General features: G+C 37.7%; 1 protein-coding gene across 1 annotated transcript in view; it reads right to left on the reverse strand.

Moving 5' to 3' along the window:
• The window catches only part of ZWILCH (zwilch kinetochore protein), a 38,377-nt gene that overhangs the window by 22,718 nt on the left and 673 nt on the right, over positions 1–14,986 (reverse strand). The window contains exons 2-8 of the mRNA XM_028141867.2: positions 12,681–12,732; positions 9,999–10,097; positions 6,855–6,973; positions 4,952–5,151; positions 4,347–4,417; positions 3,880–4,035; positions 1,880–1,951 (exon numbers count right to left, since the gene is read on the reverse strand). Coding sequence (XP_027997668.1) covers positions 1,880–1,951; positions 3,880–4,035; positions 4,347–4,417; positions 4,952–5,151; positions 6,855–6,973; positions 9,999–10,097; positions 12,681–12,732 — 769 coding nt within the window. The remainder of the gene's footprint in view (positions 1–1,879; positions 1,952–3,879; positions 4,036–4,346; positions 4,418–4,951; positions 5,152–6,854; positions 6,974–9,998; positions 10,098–12,680; positions 12,733–14,986) is intronic.

The following is a 14,986-nucleotide window of genomic DNA, read 5'->3' on the forward strand; positions in this document are numbered from 1 at the left end:
ACAGTAATGATCTTGGAAGAGGAGCTTTTAAGAAGAAAAGTGAGAAAGGTAGAAAAAATACCAAGTTTTACACAAAAATAATATGAAGGAAATGTATTTAGAATGCTTGATACTACACTAGATGCTGAAGGTACAGCAGGGAACCTGGCACTGAAGTCCAGTAAGGAAGAGAGATAAGTAAACAAATCACTGTGATCGATAATCACTCTAACAAGAGGTGTGTGTGGAGTTCTATAGCAGCACAAAGCACAGGTACCATAAGTCATTCTGAGTGGTCAGTGCAATCATCCTAAGCAAAAGATGTCCCAGAGAGCTCACCCAGAAAAGAGGTGGAAGGGCATACCAGATCAACACCCCCACACTAGAAAGTGAAAAAGTGTGACAGGATCAAGCTACTACAAGCAGGGAACTCAATATAGCGAGGGTTGGGGGTTCAGTGGAAGTGGAAGTAGGGTGTTAGATTAAGCTAAAGAAATAAGTAGGCACCAATAGGAACATGAAAATATGCTAAACGTCCTTAGCCATCAGGGCAATGCTACATAACAAGATACTACTTCATCTCCACTAGGATGACTATGAACAAAAACAAAAGCAGAAAATATCAAGTGTTGGCAAGGATATGGAGAAGTTGAGCCTCATACACTGCTGGTAGGAATGTAAAGTGGTGCAGCCACTTTGGAAAATAGTTTGGCAGTTCCTCAAAAGATTAGAGTCACCATATGACAGCAATTCCACCCAAGAGACGTGAAAAGATGTCACACAAAAACATGTACGCAACTATTCAGAATAGTAAAAAAGTAGAAACAACTAAAATGTTCATCAGCTGATAAAAGAATAAACAAAATGTGGTATATCTATACAATGGAATGCTATTCAGCAATTAAAAGGAACAAAGTACTACAGAAAGTACATTGGTGGTTGCTAGGGGCTGATGGGGGTGAGAGGTGACTGCTAAATGCATATAGGGTTTCTTTTGGGAGTGATGAAAATGATCTAAAATTAAAGATGGTCATGGCTGTACAACTCTATAAGTATATTAAAAACCACTAAACAAGTGAATTTTATGAAATGTAACTTATATCTCAATAAAGCTGCTAAGCCGAAACCGGTTTGGCTCAGTGGATAGAGCGTCAGCCTGCGGACTCAAGGGTCCCAGGTTCGATTCTGGTCAAGGGCATGTACCTTGGTTGCGGGCACATCCCCAGTAGGGGGTGTGCAAGAGGCAGCTGATCGATGTTTCTCTCTCATTGATGTTTCTAACTCTCTATCCCTCTCTCTTCCTCTCTGTAAAAAATCAATAAAATATATTAAAAAAAATAAAAATAAAAAAAATAAAGCTGCTAAGAAAAAGAAAAAAGAAAAAGGTAGGGCAGTGATTGGATATAACTGACTTTGTATGCCAGGCTAAGACACTTGGAATTTCTACTGCATTAAAATGAGGCACCCCCTTGAGATTCAATTTGTAGAGTAGAGCCAAAATTACTGAAACATAAAATTCTTGAAACACATGCTCATTAATCTTTAACATCATTCAAAACCCAAGTTATTAACAAGCAGATTACATATGCATCTGAAATAAATTGGCATCTAACCCAAGGGGAAAGAAAGGAATCCATCATATAAATAAAAACCAAACACTCCAGTAAAAAAAGGCAGAAGAATGGTAGCTATTATTTATCTAACTAATGCTCCCTTTAAATGTAAGAACCGCTACCACATAGTAAAATTAAGCTGCCCAAATTGCCAAGAGAATCCAATGCATATATAACATTTGGAACAATTTTTAAAGAACACAAAACTAAATAACAATGATATTAACAAATATTTTTATGAAAACATGAGCCTTAATGCAAGTAACAAATTCCAGAAGGATACTCACAAGGAGAAATTTCAGTTCTCTGTGAAGATGATTCAAAGGACTTCTGGGATCTCCTGATTCCACCTTAATATTCTAAAAAGTTTTCAAAGTCAGTTTTCACCGGTAATCCCATCTTCTTGGCATAAGGGTCAGAGTTACTTGCATTTCAAACTACCCACACATTAAAAAATATATTTTATAAAGCACTGATATATTGAAAAAGTAGGGCAAAACTTCATTTAGAACATCTCAGAGATAACACAGATCCTGCCTATCTATATTAATAAAAGGGTAATATGCTAATTAGACCGGGTCGACCAGCCATCTTCCAGATGTCTGACTTCCTTCCGGACAAAGCCATGGTGGTGAGGGCCAAGGCAGAGGCAGTTAGGGGTGATCAGGCTGGCAGGGGAGGGCAGCTGGGGGCGAGATCAGGCCAGCAAGGGAGAGCAGTTAGGGGTGAGATCAGGCCGGCAGGGGAGGGCAGTTAGGGGCAATCAGGCAGGCAGGCAGAGGGTTTAGGGGTGATCAGGCAGGCAGGGGGGCAAGGTAGGGATGATCAGGTCAGCAGGGGGGTAAGATAGGGGCAATTAGGCCAGCAGGCAGAGGGGTTAGGGGCGATCAGGCAGGCAGGCAGGCAGGCGAGTGGTTAGGAGTCAGTCATCCCGGATTGCGAGAGGGATATCCACAGGGATCAGGCCTAAACCGGCAGTAGGACATCACCCAAGGGGTCCCAGATTGGAGAGGGTGCAGGCCGGGCTGAGGAACCCCCCCACTCCATGCACTAATTTCATGCACTGGGCCTCTAGTCCTGATATAGTAACTTAAATTCAGGCCATCAAACTCCATTTCTATAACCACAATTGTACCTTCATGGAACAACTAACTGTTCTTACACGCTCTCCTGCTCTCGCCTACTGAATTTCCAAAGGACATTCTCAATGACAAACTTAGCATTACCACACACCAAAGATAACCCAGCCTCCCCAATAAATATGCTCCTTAGACACATTTTAACTAAGCCAACAGTATGATGTCCTACCTGGAGGTAAAGTTTTACAACTCCAAGATATTATTTTAAAAGGGGGGGGGGGGGTAAAAAAATTCTGTTGTATGTAAATTCCTATAGAAGGAAAAGCATTAAGAATATGATTATCCATAATCCCACCACCCTGAGGAACCACTATTAACCCTACCCAGGCTTCTGCGTACACATTTTTTAAAAACATAGTTGAGATTCTACTAAATGTTCAATTTTGTACTTTCTGCTTTTGTCCGCTTAATAATAAGCATTTCCTATTCTTAAAGACACTTTAAAGATTTTTAAAGAATGTGTAATATTTCATCATGGAAATCTATTTTAGTGATTATCCTATTTGTTTTGAATAGTTTGGAAACACAGCTATATCACTGCAAATAGCTTTGTACATATATTTTTGTTAGCAATTCTAATTAACTTCTTAAGACAGATTCATAGAAATGTTAAAGGGTGAAAGGCTTACTAGTATAATAATTCTTGATGTATTGCCAATACATGCACTCTCTATTTTAAGAATAGCAGAGATGACAGCATAGGGAACACAGTCAATAATATTGCAATAACTGTGTATGGTGCCAGGTGGGTATTAGACTTATCACTTTGTAAGTTATATAAATGTCTAACCACTATGCTGTACACCTGAAATTAATATAATTTAAATGGCAGCTATAATTGAAAAAAAAAAAAAACTATAAAAAGAATAGCAGAGATGATGTCACTTTGATAATTTCACTTGAGTCCTAACTCAAGAGACTATTAATCACTGGAAAATTCTTAAGTTATTTACTTCCAGTGCTGTGGGCAATTGATGGATCAGATCACCTGCAAAACCTCCACTGGCTTCTCTGGCTACTTCAGGGGGAGGCTGTCCGAGCTCAGGAAGGGCTGGGGCTGGGACAGGAGGCATGCAGCCCTAGCAACAAGCAAGTTAAAAGTAAACCCACACTGAGTAAACTCAACTGAAAACGGGGCTCACTCCTACCAGAGTTGCAGTTGAAGAGAGTGGAGGGATTTGAAGAATCTCATCCACAGGACTCCAGGAAATATCCAAAGTAATCGTAGTTTGTGATGTGGGGACTGTATCATCCAAGGTAGTGGACTTCAAGAGCTCATACTGGGCAAAGCCCCTGGCTGTAACCTGAAAAGAGAGCATCCAGCACACCAGCTTTCACATGACCAAAGGCCATTTTCAAAACTACTTTGATTCTTTCCTCAAAAGAATTGAAAAAGTAGTATACTTTATCCCAAATGGAAAAATAAGACAATTATTCTTAATCACAAAGATTAGCTAAAAGGCAAGAAGGCATATATTTTAATTTTAGTCATTAGCTGAGAGGAAAATAAATACAAACATTTTGATACTACAGAAAAATATGTTGTAGTCATATTAGGAGTGAAAGGCAGGTCAATACAGTTTGAAGAAAATAATATGAGAAGAGAAATACTTACAGCAGACAATTGATGTCTTTTCTTATGTGAATTTTTTAAGTCTTCAAGATTTATAGAATAATTTTTATCAGCTATGGGACATGAAAGAAAAACATTTAAATGTACAATTCAAAATTACATCTTAATGCTAGGAAATTCAAATTCTGAGGGTACCATAGTTTAACACTAATAAGAGTTGAAATTAAGTTTTAAATCACAGTTGAATGGAATGTTTATAAAAGAATGAAAGTGGAACAAAGCTCAATACTACCATCAAAAATATAACTGTATGCCTACTATGAAACTGGAATTATATTGTCATTATATTCAATTTTTGATCCTCTAATGAAAATTCCAAAAAATATACCCATACAAATAAAATGAAACCCAAACAAAACAGCTATAAACTCCTGTCCAGACTTTTGAAGATCTGTTTCTGGTATTTCTGGAATATCACCCTCATGCTGCAAGTTATACACGAGACTAGATTCCTGGTGGCTAACATGAATTCCATTGTGTGCACTTCCCTCTTAATATCAACTTCCAGTAAAACCACAAAACAGTAACTATCAAATAAATAAACATATATACACACACCCATAAAAGTAGTAGGAGCCAGCTCTCACCTTTACAATTGACCGCATATAAGACAATTCCTGTAATGCTGTTATTTGTTGTGATAAGCTCAGCTCCTAGCCAACAGGTCCCTTCAGGATCTGAACTGTCACATCTTACCCAAAGGGGAGGAAGGGGAGTAACTGGCCGATTAATCTTCATATGGGTCATATTAGGATTATGAGCCATGGTGTAAAGTCCAATTAACTGCCTTGAAAATAAGAATAGAAAGAATAAATTATAGTTAGACATTGCCATATAGTTAAGAATTTTCTCTTCCAAAGATATCATGAAGTGTTTCCCAGAAACAAAAATCTGAAAAATGCACATAAATATTTCACCCAATGTAGAAGTGAGAGAGAGCACACAAGGCAGATCAAGACTCACGCACCAGAAAATGACAATGGCAGGTTCGGAGCTACTACAAGCAGGGAGTGCAATACAGTGAGGGTAAAGGTTCCGTGAGAGTGGGAGTAGGGTATGAGTTCAGGCTAAGGAAATATCAACTATATCTCAATAAAGCTGGGGGAGGAGGGAAGAAAGTAGGAGCCAACAACCACATGAAAAGATGCTTGAAGTTAATAGTCTTTGGGCCACTTAAAGAAATTAGAATATGGACTGTGAATTAGATAATAGTATTGTAACAATGTTAAATTTCCAGATTCTGATCATTGTTCTGGGTTATACAAGATAATGTACTTGTTCTCAGGAAATATATAGTAAAGTACTTAGTGGTAAAGGAGTACAATGTCTCCAACATTAAAAAGTTTGTGTGTGTGATATGTGTATATTATATAGACGGTGGCAGTGGGAGAGGAGGAGGAAGAAAAGGAAGAGAAGGATTAAAAGAAAGAATGACAAAGCAGATACAGCAAAATGTAAACAATTGTTGAATCTGGGTTAAGGACACACAGAAGTTCCTCTATTATTCTTGTAACTGTTCTGTAAATTTGAAAGCATATCAAAATTAAGTTACCAAAAATGTGGCTTAAGTTTTTTTTTTAAAGAGATGAAAACTGAATTTATTACCAACAGATGTTCAGGAAAGGAATTTCTAAGGGACTGTACTTCAAAAAGGAAATACAATAATCCCAGAAGGAAGGTCTGAAATGCAAGAAGAAATGGAGAGCAAAGAAATGATAAGCATATGGGTAAATCCCAACAAACACTGGCTGGAGAACACAATGTAAATAATAACATTTAATCCTGATAGCTAGGATTTTTTCGTTTGGGAGGTGGGGGAGGCCAGGCAGAGGGAACTGCATGTGGCTACACAGGGAAGGAGCAGGAAGTGAAACTGGCAAGGCAGAGAGCGGCCGCAGGGTTTCTAATAGGGTGGGATCATTGCTCATTGGGCTGGAGAGCCCTATGCGGTACAGGACGTTTACAATCCATGGACCAGGCCCATAGCTCCCCGCAGTCTTCATGATGGCAAGAAGTACCCCTGCAATTTCCAAATGCCCACTGGGCATGGTACCCTGGGTAGAAGACCACTGGACCAGACAAGGAAGGCTCCTATGTATCACTCAAAAGGAATTTGGATGTTATCATGAGGCAATGAGAATCGCTGAGGGATTTATAAGCAGGGAAGAAACTCGATCAGACTTTCTTGGCAGCAGTGAGGAGGAAAGATTGGAGGGGAACCAGATTAGACACAAGGAAAACATTTAAGAAGCAACAACAAACAGTATAGGAGACTGGAGAAAAGGACAATCACAACAACCTTCTTGGTCACGTCTGAGATATCAGTGGGACATTCAGTAGAGTTGGGTATACAAATGTAGGGGCAGGAGGAAGAAATGAGGGAGAGATCTGCGCTAAATACTTATCTGTTTTCCAATGTGTATAAGAATGCTTCAATTTAAATTCCTCCCCTCCACCCCTTTTCCTATCCCAATACTAAGAAAAACTTACCTTGCCCTCTCAACTGGTAAAGCAAGTGGTCCAACATTCTCACCAGTAGAGAAATCAGAAATAGCAGTTTCTTCAGATTGTAGCTCTTCAACATGACTTGTTTCTTCCTTTTCCAAAGGCTTTAAAAAATTTTTTTAAATTATTTAACCAGATAAAAGAACACAAAAGATAACAGTCAACTGTTCACTATGCTAAAACATAATGTACTGATTCCTAAACTTTGAGCATAAATGACTGGGCTATGGCAAGAATCATAGCTACAAACCAGTTTGGTACCAACTCATTTTGCCATCAGAAGCATTTCCACTGTCCTATCAAAAGATATTGCTCTAAGTTCCTACTAATAAAGGAAGCATCTGATGTCATTAGAGAAAAAAGTGTTCCAACATGCACAAAATGCTAAAGACAAAATGCCAAGGGGGAAAAAAACATCGGAGACTCCCTGATTTTGTCAGATTCTTCATTCCCCAAATGTGAAGATTCCTTAAAGTTATTCCTCTTAGGGCTATCAACTCTCTTTGTGTTACAGGATTCTGATATCTATGTGTTTAACTACTTAACTAGCTCAGTATTGCCAATAATAACAATAATGAGATAACATTTTCTGAGCATTACTAGGTTCCAGGTACTGTTCTAAGTTTTTTTTTATTCTTCATAAAAGCCCTGAGACTGATACTTTTGTTAACTCTGTTTTAAAGATGGAAGAACCGAGATAGTGAAAGGTTAAATAACTTGCCTAGGATAATAACACAGCTGCTGAGTGCAAAGCCAACATTTGAATCTAGGCAGCCTCTTCTAGCCGTAAATCCTCTGCAGAGTTAATAGGTATCAGACCTAGATGTTTCCTCAACTTTGAATTTCTTTTGCAAGGTTCCAGATTTCATTCCCTTAAAGGCCTGGCTTTCCAAAAAGTTCCTTAAACTAGATGTACCCAAGAAATACCATTTTTTCCTCTACTCTTCAATAGTCATGTATTAAGCTTTACTGATCTTTGCAGAAACAAAGGCCATTTTAATTGTTCTTCATCCAAAAATGCCAGAGCCTCACTGAATTACAGGTAACTCTTTATAACTCAAAGCTGCATTCTCCCTAGAATCCTAACCCAGATTTCCACAAATGCCCTCTGTTCATCTTTACCATTTCCAAGATAATTTATTTTAACTTTTTCAGCTTTGCTCCTACATACATACATTTCCCATTCTCCCCATAACAAAAGTCTAAATTCAACCACATAATTCATCTATAATTATTTTCCAAGCATTTGTCCATCATAGATAAGCACTAATGGGAAAAATCTCAAGTGTATACATTTTTTTATCAGCATATTTTTGGTTAATCCTCACCTGAGGATATTTTTTCCATTGACCTCTAGAGAGAGTGTAGAAGAGACGGAGTAGGGGCAGGGAGAGACAGAGAAAGAAACTAATAACACCCATTCGTTAACTTAAAAGACAAAGAAGTTCCCCTCCTCAGAAAGGAGTTTTCTTGTGTGTGCATTTAAAATAAAGAGCTCCTAGTTCATTCACCACAATGTCTATCCAGACAGCATGAGGGTCCTAAAGCAGACAGAGGTGTTCCTTCTAAAGAAACGTCCACTTTCCCTTTTATAGCCTATTCCCATCTACTTTAGGAAATGATGTAAGCAAAGAAATGGTTGCTCCAAGCAACCATTAACACCACTCAATAAAAAGCGCAACTGCCAAAACAGTTACCATAATAAAAACCAAAAGGATTAAGGTTGTAATTATAAAGTGATACAAAAATAAGAAGTTCCCTCTTGTTACAGCTAACAAAATTAAAGTAGAACTTCCACGTGTCATAGCTACTTATGCTGTGCTGTTCAACACAGTAGCCATTAGCCACAGGTGGCTGTTGAGCACTTGAAATGTGGCCAAACCAAATTGAGATGTAAGTGTAAAATACACACCACATTATTTTAAAGACGTAGTATGGAAAAAAGAACTTAAAATATCTGATTAATGATTTCTATATTAATTAGGTTTTGAAATTATAATTTCAGATATATTAGATTAAAATTTTTAAAATTACTACACCTAATTTCAGACCCAGCAATCCCACACCTGGGTATTTACTGTAAAGAAAAGTTATGTGCAGCCCGGCTGGCGTGGCTCAGTGGTTCAGCGATGACCTATGAACCAGGAGGTCACAGTTCAATTCTTGGTCAGGGTACAGGCTGGGGTTGAGAGGCTCTGGGGGTGTGAAGGAGGCAGCCAATCAATGATTCTTTCTCATCATTGATGTTTCTATCTCTCTCCCTCTCTTTTCCTCTCTGAAAGCAATAAAAATATATTAATAATTTAAAAAGAAGTTATGTGCACACAAAAATTTGTACAAAAATGATCATAGTAGCTCTTTTCATGATCACTGAAAACAACCCAAATGTCCTTCAAAGGATGAATGGGTAAATAAGCTGTGGTATATCCATACCAGGAGACACCACTCAACAATTAAGAGAAATGAATCATTAATACACACACAATTTGGAAGAATCTCAAAAGCATTAAACTGAGTGAAAGAAGACATACTGTATGATTCTATTCATAACATTCTTTTTTTTCTACTAATAACATTCTTAAAAGTAAATTTTACTGTATGATAATTTTACTCATTTATATTTTAATGAGATTGCCAGAAAATTTAAATTATATATGTGGTTCACATTATAATTCTATTGGACAACACTGTACTTACTTATTCCTAAAAGAATTAGAATCCACTTTTTAAAATATGTTGCCCTGGCTGGTTTGGCTAAATGGTTAGAGTGCCGACCTACTGATCAAAGGGTCGCAGGTTCGATTCCCGGTCAAGAGCACGTACCTCAGTTGCAGGTTCCCAAGCCCCAGTAGGGGCACATGTGAGAGGCAACCAATTGATGTGTGTCTCTCTCTCTCTCTCTCTCTCTCTCTCTCTCTCTCTCTCTCTCGTCAATGTTTCTTTCTCTGTCTCTCCCTGCCCCTACTCCGTCTCTTCTACACTCTCTCTAGAGGTCAATGGAAAAAATATCCTCAGGTGAGGATTAACCAAAAAAATGCTGATAAAAAAATGTATACACTTGAGATTTTTCCCATTAAACCAAATTTGGCTAACAAGAATAGAACACCACAAAACCCAAGCACTACTTACCACTTTTTCCAAGATGAATACAACATCATCATTTTCATTTAGAATATTTTTCAAAGGATTTAGTTGGCCTTTGCCAATCAACTGCACTTGGACATCAGCCTATTAAAAACAGATAATGTCAAGCAATGTTTTATGTGATTAATATTTGTACAAAGATTTAAACACATAAAGACCAGTTCCCTGCAAGTGACTGGAAAGGAGAATTTGAACAGACTAATGTTTTAAAAGATTTCATTTACTCTTTGTCCATGTTATTTTTCCTGTTTAGGAAATGTAGTTCATATCTATATCTACACATATCAAGGCCCACCTAAAATGCACCCTGCCTTTTAATTAGGATCACGCTAACAACCTTTCCCTCTACTCACATTCTATTCACTGTTAAGTACCACAAAATTAACCCTTTACAAAATGTTATCCTTTCTTTTGATAGAACTATGGAATTTAGAACTTTATCAGTTTATAGGAAATGCGTAGTTTTTTATTCCAGTCACAATATATGTTTATTGTAGAAAAGTTTGAAAATGAGATAGCTGAAAGAGATTTTAAAAAACTCACCTATAATTCTACTAGCCAGGGTAATCATTACTGTTATTAGCCTTATTGGTACATATTTTGCCAGCTCTTTTTCCCGGCATATAAATAAATCTATTTAAATTAAAATGTATCTATTATTTAGCTATAGATAAGATTTTGCTTAATAAAAATAGGATATTCTAATAGTTTTTATACCATGAAATTCCATGCCATTAAATGTTCTTTGTCTAATATCATGGCTCTACCATCATATAAATAATTTCACATTGTTTGACATTTAGGTAGTTTCAAGTTATTCCCTATTAAAAGAACAACTGAATTACTTTCCTAAGATGAATATATAAAATCATATCGATATTGTCAAATTGCCATTCAAATATACCATACCCACACATTTGTATTCCTCTCACTTATTTCAACACAGTGAGTATTGTCTGAGCATTTTCATTATTTTTACTGTCTCATAGCAAGAATATAGTATCCTGCCAAGCTGGTGTGGCTCAGTGGTTGAGCACCGACCTATGAACCAAGAGGTCACAGTTCGATTCCCGGTCATGCCCAGTTTACAACCTCCATCCCCAGTGGGAGGCATGCAGGAGGCAGATGAATCATGATTCTCTCTCATCACTGATGTTTCTCTCTCTCTCTCCCACTCCTTTCCTCTCTGAAATCAATAAAAATAAATTTAAAAAAGAAAATAGTATCTTGTTATTGTTCTAATTTTCATTTATTTCATCACTAATGAAGATGAACAGTCTCTAACATGCTTATTATTGACAAGTATCTCTCATTATTTAAATCTGCTTAATTTCTTATTTTAGCTATTGAAGCATTTAGATACCAAGTTCAGAGAGCCAAGGATTTGTTGGAAACCAAAAGATAGGAGGAGGCAAGGAAAGAACCTTCCCCAGAGCCTTCAGTGGGAACATGGCCCTATAGGCACTTGGATTTCACATTCCTAGTCGCCAGGACTGTACGAGAATACATTTCTGATGTTTTAAGCCCGTGGTCGGCAAACTGCGGCTCGCGAGCCACATGCGGCTCTTTGGCCCCTTGAGTGTGGCTCTTCCACAAAATACCACGGCCTGGGCGAGTCTATTTTGAAGAAGTGGCGTTAGAAGAAGTTTAAGTTTAAAAAATTTGGCTCTCAAAAGAAATTTCAATCGTTGTACTGTTGATATTTGGCTCTGTTGACTGAGTTTGCCGGCCACTGTTTTAAGCAAACCAATCTGTGGTACTTTGTTACAGAAGCCCTAGGAAACTAATATAGATATCAAGTGGCAAGAATTCAGGGAGGGATTAATACATTTACCTGGATATACTGAATTTCTGAGTTTGGTTAGTGAGAATTCAGATAGTGTAAAGATACCTATATTGGTGTTTTTTCCCTGTGATTACTTATTTGTATCCTTCTATTATAGTTGTCTTTTTTCTCAATTGATTTTAAAGAGTTTTAAATATATTTTTAATATATGGATATTAACCCTTATCACTTATGACTATTTCTCCCCAGCTAATTTGTCTTTTAGTACATAATTTACCTTAGTTTACTCATTACTATGGGGAGTTTACTTATAGAACGGTTGGCATATATTAGATGCTTAATAAATCAATACATGTTTACAGCAGCTTTACTCATAACTATCAAAAACTAGACACAATCCAAGTAGTAAATGGATAAACCAAACTGTATTGCATCCACACAATGGAAAGCTGTTCTGCAATATAAAGGAATGGACTACTAATACACACAATAACAAAGATGAATCCAAAATGCATTATACTCATTGGTAGAAGTCAAAAGCAAAAGGCTACATATTGTGTGATTTTATTTACATGAAATTACGGAAAAGGCAAAAGAGAAGACAGAAAACGAGATAGAAAACAGATTAGTGGTTGCCAGGCACTGGGAACAGGAGAGAGGGTTGACTATAAAGGAACATGAGGAAATTTTTGGAGGTGACAGAAATGTTCTATATCTTGATGGGGGTGATTATATGACTGAATGCATTTTAAAAACTCCTAGAACTGTACTCTACAAGGATGAAATTTACTCTACTTAAATTAACTTCAATAAACTCAACTTTTAAAACACAATTTTAGGATTATTGAGTTGTGTTTAAAAACCAAATAAAATTTTCTTACCTCATAGATAAATGGGTCTTTACAGATTCCTTTCTTTTCTTCATCAAATTCCCTGTGATGCAGAGCCACATGTGAAAAATAGAGTTACAGAATTCTGTCATTTCAACTCAAGAGTTAGTCATCATGTGTGACAACAGTGAGAACAGCAAAATGCAAAGTAGTCATGGCAGCCTTAAGGCACAGTTGGGAAGAGGGGGAAAAGGCAGAAAAGAGTATTAGGTTAAGAGGAAATAGAAAAAAGAGATATAGTAGAGATTAATAGACTGCTGCCCACAATTGGGCACAACTGCTTTTAAGAGGCAGCTCTACTCTTTTTAAAAATACATAACTAGTTACTATTAAAATGTAATTTACCACATGACTTTTGGGAAGTAAAAATGACTGGATTTTGATCTGCCAATGAATCAGCAGACCAACACAGAAAAGTTATTTTAAGGGACCCAGCCTTAGATTTCTACAGCTAAAATGGAAAAATCTATCCTCCCTCTAATTTTATGAGCTGTTACAAAAAAAAATTTACAAAAAATTAGTAAATTAGATCACATTAGCTCTAGCTGGTTGCTCAATGGTTAGAGCATCGGCCTGCAGACTGAAGGGTCTCAGGTTCAATTCCAGTCTAGGGCATATACCTCAGTTGCAGGCTAGATTCCCCGCCATGTCTGATCACATGTGGGAGGTAACCAATCAATGTGTCTCTCTCACATCAACGTTTCTCTTTCCCTCTCCCACTCTCTCTAAAAATCAATGGAAATTTTTGGATTAACAAAACAAAACAAAATAATAATAAAATAACAATGTAAGCACAAAACTCTATCATTTCAGTCAAGAGAATTTAACTTTTTTTGTTTTGTTATTCTTCACCAGAGGATATTTTGTCCACTGATATTTGGAGAGTGGAAGAGAGGGATGAAGGGGGGAAAGAGACAGGCAGACGCACAGACATTGATGTGAAAGATACATCGATTGGTTGCCTCCCCCATGCACCCCAACCAGGGCTGGGGAATCAAACCTGCAACCCAGGTACGTGCCCTTGACCAGGAATTGAACCCATGACGGTTCGTGCTCGGCTAACACTCTAACCACTGAGTCAAGCCAGCCAGGGTTTTTTATATTTTTGTAAAAAAAAAAAATGTTTTTGTTAATCAGTCAAGAGAATTTTAAAATAGCAATCTCAAAGCATGTAAAACTATAAACCATTAACATACCAAAATGCACATCAGCCCACTATACACTGAAAGAAGAAAGAATCTTTTGTGTTAAGATTTTTAATTGATTTTTACAGAGAAAAAGGAAGAGGAAGAGAGAGAGAGAGAAACATCGATTTGAGAGCAAGACATGGATCCTCAGCTGCCTCCTGCACCCCCCCCACCAGGGATGGAGCCCTAAACCTGGGCATGTGCCCAGCCAGACCAGGAATCAAACCAGCAACACTTCAGTGCACAGGACACTCAACCAACCGAGTCACACTGGCCAGAGTGAGGAAAGAATCGTTACTGTCCTAAAGGAACCCAATGGAATTGTTTCAGGATTCCATGTATTAGTTGATCTCCTCTATGATTTACTGAAATAAAACGGGAAATATAAGCTTGAGACTGATTCACCTTTGCCATTTGGACAAGACTGTGACTTAAAGATGTTTGTCTTTAATGTACAACTCAGAGATGACAGTCAATCATTCAGCAATAATTTCTCAAGCATGTGTACATTTCTCAAACCACAGAATGAAAATATTATGTAAAATATTTAATAAAAACAAAGAGATCTATAGGCGCTCATACTCGAAGCTATCCAAGACATTGTTAGTTTTAAAAAGCTAGTGTTCTTTCTATAAAGATCAAAAAATTGACAAGAATAACCACTTTTGTAAGCAGAAGGAAGCAATAAAGATAATGAAAATTTGTAGAATTTAGAAAACAAGGGGTGAGATTATACCAGTGGTTCTCAAAGTGTGTCAGGCCAGCAGCAGCTGCTTCACCTGTAATTTGTGAGAAAGGCAAATTCTTTGGCCCCACCCAGACCTGCTAAGTAAGGAACCCTGGGGATGGGGCCCAGCAATCTGTTTTGACAACCCTCCAGGTGATCCAGGTGATCCTGATGCACGCTCTACCTTGAGGGCTACTGGATTCAGTTTTTAGGTCGGATGCAGGACTGGACGGAATCCCCTTTGGCACTGTTACTTCACTAGAAGGATAAACTGCCCCCGGCCGGTGTGGCTCCGTGGTTGAGCGCTGACCTATAAACCAGGAGGTCAGGGTTCAGTTCCCCTGTCAGGGCACACGCCCAGGTTACGGGCTCAATCCCCAGGA

Source organism: Eptesicus fuscus, chromosome 5, assembly GCF_027574615.1.
Source record: "Eptesicus fuscus isolate TK198812 chromosome 5, DD_ASM_mEF_20220401, whole genome shotgun sequence".
In the NCBI taxonomy this organism is placed as follows: domain Eukaryota; kingdom Metazoa; phylum Chordata; class Mammalia; order Chiroptera; family Vespertilionidae; genus Eptesicus; species Eptesicus fuscus.